Source organism: Dipodomys spectabilis, unplaced genomic scaffold, assembly GCF_019054845.1.
Source record: "Dipodomys spectabilis isolate Male_0828 unplaced genomic scaffold, ASM1905484v1 ptg000092l, whole genome shotgun sequence".
Classification (NCBI taxonomy): domain Eukaryota; kingdom Metazoa; phylum Chordata; class Mammalia; order Rodentia; family Heteromyidae; genus Dipodomys; species Dipodomys spectabilis.
In genome coordinates, this window is record NW_024870769.1 from 1,444,601 (window position 1) to 1,452,340 (window position 7,740).

A 7,740-nucleotide genomic window follows, 5' to 3' on the forward strand; every position below is an offset into this window, starting at 1 on the left:
CTGGTTATGATGAAAGTCAGGAAATAAGAATTCTGCAATGACTGGCAAGGTTACCTTCTGCGTAATCCCAGGTTAAGGGTCCATGATGCTATCTGAGGAAACTGTTATCAGAACATCTGAGTTTTTTCACCTGTAGAAATTAGCTAGAATACTAAATCATAGCGACTTAATCTGGTATCCAAACTGTGTGTTTTTTAAATCATACCTTTAGCTTCTTTCTGTTCCTCCTCATCAAACATTGTGAATGATTACAGCTTTGCCTTCTTATCCCACACCGCACCCCCCAAGTCCTGTTAAAGTGCTGTGTCACAGAAAATAATAAAAAGAAGAAGAAAGTTAAGGAAGAATGATTCGACTTCTTAGGGCTAACCTTAAGGATGACTTAAGCCATACTTTTTTCCCCCAAGTTGTGATTCTTTCAGGGCTAAAAAACGTCACTTGCACAATCATCTTAATAAGGTTTCCAATCAGCTCCACCCACTCTGGCCCCACCCCCCCAAAAAAAGATTTTTATCAAATGTGGGATTTTCCCATGAGTCTCAAAATCAGAGTCTCAACTCCCAATAAATATGAGACTGGGGATGTCAGAGACTCATTCTGCTCTTGAGCCCACCAGGAACGAAAGGGAGCTCCATCTGCCCTCCAGGAACAGCTATGAAGTTCCTCTCCTCAAGTAAGTGAAGGGAATCCCTTGCCCTCTGGTGGGGCCACTGAGTGCCTGTGCTAGGGCTGTGTAAGGGCTGATGGCTGGCCAGCAGCCAGAGGCAGGCTCCCAGCTGTGCTGTCAGCTCACTCACTGCTTTCCTTTTCGTCTGCACAGGCACCTTCTGTCCACTTGCCTTCGTGGGGCTGCTCCTGGTGACAGCTACTGCCTTCCCCACCTCAGAAGTCCCAAGAGAAGATGTCACATCCAATGCTACCTCAGATGGACCAACATATGCCTCTACACAAAATGCTGAAGATCAGATTTCATATACCCTCATGAAAATCAAAGAATTGAAAGAGGAGGTGGGTAGGCTTGGTGGTAGGGATGCAGGGCATTCATTCATTCTCCTTGTCCCTGGTGGACAATTGGCTCTTGTGGGGTTTGGAGACACATTAAATTTGATGCCAAAAAGTGGGTAGACTCTGTTCTACATTTCTTCTCTGCTGTGGGTCTCAGGAGGTTCTTTCTTTTTCTGGAAAATACAGAATGTTTTCTGGTCCTTTGCAGTGCTACACGTGGTGTGCATCAGGTCATTGTTCCTCAGGGCCTTCTTTTTCCACACCAGAAAGGCCTGTCAGTCTTCATTTTGTCCTTTGAACTTTGTGAAGCTTTGAAAAGTGCAACTTTGAAATGAATGTTCAGCCTTTCAAGTAGTTCTCCTACTTTTAGGTTATGTAAGTTCTCCAGGATCATTCCAGTCAAGATGGTACTTTAGGGCCCACCCCATGGCATCATTAGGTCAAAATACCTTCCACCTGCAGATCTCCAAATATTTTGGCTGAGTTTTTTTTAAGTTTGTTATTTTGTACTGGTACTGGGACCTCTTGTGTTCTCATCCCTCAGATCTCAGCCTCCTAAGTAGCTATGATTACAGGCATGGGCCATCAGTGGGCACCTGGATTTTGGCTGTGTTTGACAAAAACAAAAGAACATGTGGAATAGGACAGGAAAACCAGACTCCAGCTCTGGTTTTGCTAAACCAGCTTTGTAATAGTGGACAAATATCACCTCTGTATTTTACCACTTTATCTGTAAAATTATGCAATTTGCTTTCTCTCACAGGTCATTCTAGTTAGAACTTCCTATGGCTAAAGCGTATTTGCCCCAAATTATCATAAAAATTGCTGTCATTGAATAACTACACTGTACCAGGCACTTCATTTAAATGTTCCAACTAATCCTCAGAACAAAAGTAGGAGGCATTTAGATGCTTCCCAGTTTGGAAAGAAGGCAACTGAGACGCAGGATAAGTAATATGCCTGAAGCCACAGGCAATCTGGGACTGAACCCAAGTGTGAACCCAAGCAATTCCACTAGGAATTGCTTGCCAAGATGCCAATAGGTTGTAACTTCCTTTTGCTGGTGTGGTAGAACATAAGTGGGGCCCTCTAGTGGTATTTTGGTTTGGGAGTAGAATTTTTGGATTAACAATTCTGGTATCTATTTCCCAGGTATGTAACAATGAGGAAAAGTGTGTTAGCAATGACAATGCATTGTCACAAGACAAGCTGAACCTTCCAAAGATGACAGTGAAAGATGGGTGCTTTGAAAGTGGACATAAAAAGGTATGAACTTGCCTCATTTACTTTCAAGCATTCCCTAACCAGTTCTTGCGTGCATTGACTATATTCAGATAAACCCAGGCTGGTAACAAAGAATGGCACAGATGTAAAGACCGTTATATAAATTTCATGAGGCAGGTAACTTAAAACTTTTTTAAAAAGATAGTTTCTCTTTTAACATGGGGGCTCCTCTGTGTTGGGAATTTTCACAACTCTCAAATGTCAGAAACGCCGAGTAGAGTGGTTGGGAACCATTCTTCTCTGGCTGCCCCTCGCATGATCCAGGCCAAGCAGCATCCAGGCCAACTCTCCCTGCTAACGTTATTCTCCAAACCCCTCACCTTCCATTGAGATAACTTGCATTGACATCTGACAATTACACAAACCATAGCAAGGGCAAGAGAGGAGACAGAGCACTAAGGAAAGAGTCCAAAATGGTCCCCACTGCCACACTTTAGTGTCTTGATCGGCCTTGGGCAAAATTAAGTGGTGCCTTGATTGTCCAGATATTTTTTATTTTTATTTTTATTTTTTTGGGTCAGGTCGTGGGGCCTGCCTGAACTCTGGGCCTGGGCGCTGTACCTCAGCTCTTCAGCTCTAGGCTAGCGCTCTGCCACTTGAGCCACAACACCACTTCCGCCTTTTTTCTTTTTGCTTATGTGGTGCTGAGGAATCGAACTCAGGGCCTCATGCATGCAAGGCAAGCGCTCTACCGCTGAGCCCCCTTCCCAGCCTTTTCCAGATATTTTTTTAAAGGTACAGCTAACTCTGTCCAGTGTTAAAACAAAATGTCTAAATGCTCATTTAGGAAAAGACACTGATTTTTAAGGTCTCAAACTGATTCTGTCTTCTAGAAATAATTGACTTTCCCAGCTTTCTTCTTGTAGGACAACTGCCTGCTGAAAATCTCCTCTGGTCTTCTGGAGTTCCAGATCTACCTAAAGTACATCCAGAATAAGTTTCAGAGTAGTGAGAAAAATAACAAAGCCAAAGATGTGAAGAGCAGTACAAAATCTGTGATCCAACTCCTGATGCACGAGGTGAGTGCTTCCCAGGAGGGATGAAGGGAAGAGAGGCTCAGGAGAATACCTAACAGCTCAGTTACCACCCTGCTTCAGCAACTATGGTTGTATGTGAAGGAGAGGGACTAAGAAACAGTTGCTCCTCATAGTTTAACTTTTTTGTTCTTGTTATTGGTGTTTCTTTGTTTTTGCTTTTTGGCTCTCTTCTGCAAAGAACATCTATAGCCATTAAAAACTGTAAAAGTGACATGGATTTTGACATCATTTCCAATAGCTTAAGAGATGAGAAAAATAAACAGAAGAAAGCACATCTAACTATACTCAATGAGCCTTTATAAAAGAAGAACACAAAAAATATTTTAGTAGTTAATTGCTCCAAGTTAGATTCTTGCTACTGTACTGCAGAGAAGTAAGCTAAAGACTGCAAAAGGAGGCTTTAGCCATTACCAGCAACTAGCTATTAAAAGGAAGAGAATGGAGAGATGGTAGATGACCAAAGCAAAGAGGAGGGCCCTGTACTCAGCCTGCCTCTCTCACGTGCAGTTATTTGCCTTAAACCAGGGCTCTTCATACTTTAATCTGCGTGGGAATGCCCTCGGGATTGTTTCCCTGCATATTCTGATTTAGTAGGTCTAGAGTGGGACATGAGATTCATTTTTCCCAAGAGCTCCCTGGTGATGCTGCACTACTCAAGGACCACACTGAGAGGTTCGAAGCCTTACACAAGTTACTATCACCATACCAATGGTCCTATAGAAAGACATTTCTAATCCTCTTTACACTACTGAATCAGTGGACTCTCAACAGATGCTAGATGGATAGTTGAGAAGAAGAGTGGAGAAAAGTACAATATTTAGAACTCATTAGTTTGCCTGTAGCTATTAAATAATAATTATGTATCTGATACTATTTTGGATAATACAGAAGAAGGGAAATTAAGATAATGAGGGTGCCCTCTGGATGGTTACCATCTAATGGAGACAAAGTAGAAAAGAATAGTTAGGTCCTTCTCAGGGTAGGGGTGGAGCAAAAGCACTTTCCCTGACTTGGCTGAGGCAAAGTAGTCTCTTCCACCCAAATTTTAATATTTTTCCTACATTGCTGAGCATATCTCCACTGAGAAGGACTTATTTTATATTTAAACAATCCTTTTTGCTTTCTTTCCTCTTCAGATAAAGAATCAAGATGAAATAGTCTTCCCTAGCCCAACTGCAAATGCTCTCCTACTGAAAGAGCTGGAGTCACAGAATGAGTGGCAGAAGAACATGATAATTCACCTCATCCTGAGCAGCCTTGAGACTTTCCTGCAGTTCAGTTTAAGAGCTCTTCGGATACTGTAATGCACAGCAGCTAATATTATGGGTGTGTACAGGCATTCCTTTCCATGATCAGGACAGAACCATCCCTGTCCACTGGGGATCTACCTTATGTTGTTCTCTACGAAGAACTGACAGTATGAACATTAGGACACTATTTTAATTATTTTTAATTTATTGATAATTTAAATATGAATTAATTTATATATGATTGCTATTTATAATTTTTATAAAGTGCCATTTAAATCTTATATGTCATAGTTTTGAAATGATAATATAAGAGTCTAGGTGGTTTGAATCTGTTTCAGAACCAGATCATTTTTTGAATGTATAAGCTTACCTCAATAAATTGATAATTTATGCACATTTTTAAAAGAGTGTTTGTGTTGTATTTTTATAATATTTACACTGTATTTATACAAAAGGTCACTTTATTTTTTTTTTAAAATTTGCAATTCAGCCTTTATTGTGGGAAGCAAAATAAAATAACACAAACTGGTTACAGAATGATCAAAACAAGAATGAGCAAAAATCCTTCCTTGGGCTTTAAAGACTTACTGACAAAAGAATATTATCATATAATATCATGACAAGATAAATCTATAGGTGAAAATGGAACTAAGTAACCTGAGGGGATAGGTGGAGTTAAGATAGATGGGAAGAGAAAGATGGGAGGGGTAACACTTCAAAATGCAATCAAGATGCATTGTACTCATAAAGTAACAGTCGGATGGAAAGCTCATTGTACAACTATTTGAAGATAATTTAAAATATAAAAAACAGTATAAACACCTAGCGAAAGGTACAATGAAGGACCTACTTGCATTCTAAGTACATTGCATCTATCACATCAAATCAGCCAGGTTTTTCTAGGTATAGGAGAGTAAGTTATCCACATGAACACTAAGAAATGAGCACCGATTTGAACTCCAAGTCTATCTGACTCCAGGACTTCTACTCTTCTTTTTTTTTTGCACCAGTCCTGGGGCTTGAAATCAGGGCCTTGATGCTGTCTCTGAGCTTCCTTGTTCAAGGCTAGCACTCTACCACTTGAGCCAAAGCTCTACTTCTGGCTTTAGTTTCACAGATTTTCCTGCCCAGGCTGGCTTTGAACTGAGATCCTCAGATCCCAGCCTCCTGAGTAGCTAAGATTATAGGCATAAGCCTCCAGTACCCATCTTCCTACTCTTAACCTTATGTACTAAAACCCAGGAAATGAAAAGATATAGGTACAAAATCCCCAAAACACTGTAACAGAGGTAGTACACTTAATGGTACAATCAAAGCCTTTGTGGTCATACAACTACTTAATTAAGATATGCCAATGTTAAAGCTTCCAAATAATAACTAGGAGTTCTACCTCCCTCCTCTGGGTTTCTCAAACACTGTACATACCTCTCTGAGTGTCTACCATGGATATTTCTTCCCAGCTAGCCAATCTAGTGTACCCATCTTTGTATTCCAAACTCACAGCTCAGAACTTAAACAAAAGAGACCCTAATAAATGTTTGTTAAGTGAAGGGGCACACTTAAATAACCACTAATATAAAACATTTCAGTTCTTGGAGAGGTAGAGCATTAGGAGAAATTACACTCATGTATCATCATCTTAAGGGAAAATAGCAGGAATCTGAAAGAAGCTTAAGGATTTCCAGAGAAAGTGATAAATAATCCAAGCAGGTATATTTAACTCCATTTCCTTCCATACTGGAAATATTCTTTGCTAACCCTCCCTCCTTCCTCATCAGGAGTGATGGCAAGAGAAACAGCCTCCACAACTTAATGCAGACCCTCTGTGCACTTCAACAAAACACTGGGAAATTGGTAGAGATTTCCTCCTTTCTTACACCAGCAGTGTAAAAGTTCTCTTTTCTAACAAAGCCTTTCCCCATCCTAACCACCTAAGACTTCTTCTAGATCAGGAGTTGTGCTGTAAAGGGGAAAGTCCCAAAACTTTTTTCCCAGAACTTGAGGAATCAGGCAAGGAAAGAGCTGCATAGTCTGACTTCTGCAGACCACGCATCACAAGTGAGCTTCCCAAAATTAGGGTCAAATGCAAGAACTACTACCAGTTGACCAATACATCTATGCTCAAACAAAATGTGTTGAGTGTAATGTCAAGGAATCTTATGATGAAGTGGCAAACAAAATAGACATAGTCCCTTGCACACATGTCGTTTCCACTGTGGCATGGGGGAAAAAAGACAATCAATAAAGAATATAGTGTGATGAGATTTTCAAAAGAGAAATGTGAGGTTCTTAGGAATCTATCCTGGGGCAATAATAACAAGAGTACATAACTAAACCTACGTAGGGGCAGTTATGAAGGTTTTCAAGAGGAGAGAGGTTTTGGCTGAACTCTAATAAATATATAGACATTAAGTAGGCCAAGATGGTCAGAAAGAGCATTACAGGCAGAGGGAATAGCATATAAAAAGGTCTGAATTGACAAGAATCATATACTCAGTGAGATATAGAAATTTACATTATATTCAGTGCCTAAGACGGGGTAAAAAGGCTAGCACCAGACCATCAACAGCATTCAAAAGCATATTCAAAAAATTCTACTGATCCCATTCATGGTAAGTAGTAGGATGGAATATGAGTTTTATATTTTTATATGATTACTCAAACTTCAGTGTGGGGAATTAGTGAAATATACTGACAGATGGAGGGACTTTCCAGAGGCTATAGAACAGAGAGAGGCGGTGGGCAACAACCAGTGTGTGCAAGCCCCAAGAAACTCAGAATTGCTCACAGAGATGTGAAATTCTTGTAATCTCCTTGGGATGAAGACATTGGCTATTATATTTGAATGGGAAAAGAAAAGGTTATCCTCAAATGCTAAAACCTTGATGACACTATAAATATGACCCATTAACCTGTAAGAGAGGAAATCTGATAGGGAGGTAGCAACCACTTCTGATAACTTCAGAGCTCCTGGTAGGCTTAAAGGAAAAGACAGAGTTAAACCAACTCTCCAACATGACCAACTGCTATAAGAAGAGACTGATAAAAACAATGTTGCTGAGTGACATTACATGCTAGCATGGTTCAGCTTCTAAGGAAAGTATATTAACTAAAATTACAAAGGTTGTAAGTTCCATACACAACTAGAATTCCTCTCCATCTAG

General features: G+C 40.2%; 1 protein-coding gene across 1 annotated transcript; it reads left to right on the top strand.

Annotated features, from left to right (window-relative positions):
- The first annotated feature begins 654 nt into the window (after positions 1-654).
- LOC122112102 (interleukin-6-like) lies at positions 655-4,630 on the top strand. Its single transcript, XM_042684956.1, has 5 exons — positions 655-673; positions 821-1,008; positions 2,158-2,271; positions 3,156-3,308; positions 4,463-4,630. The coding sequence occupies exons 1-5, from the start codon at positions 655-657 to the stop codon at positions 4,628-4,630; spliced, it is 642 nt and encodes a 213-aa protein (XP_042540890.1).
- The last annotated feature ends 3,110 nt before the right edge of the window (positions 4,631-7,740 follow it).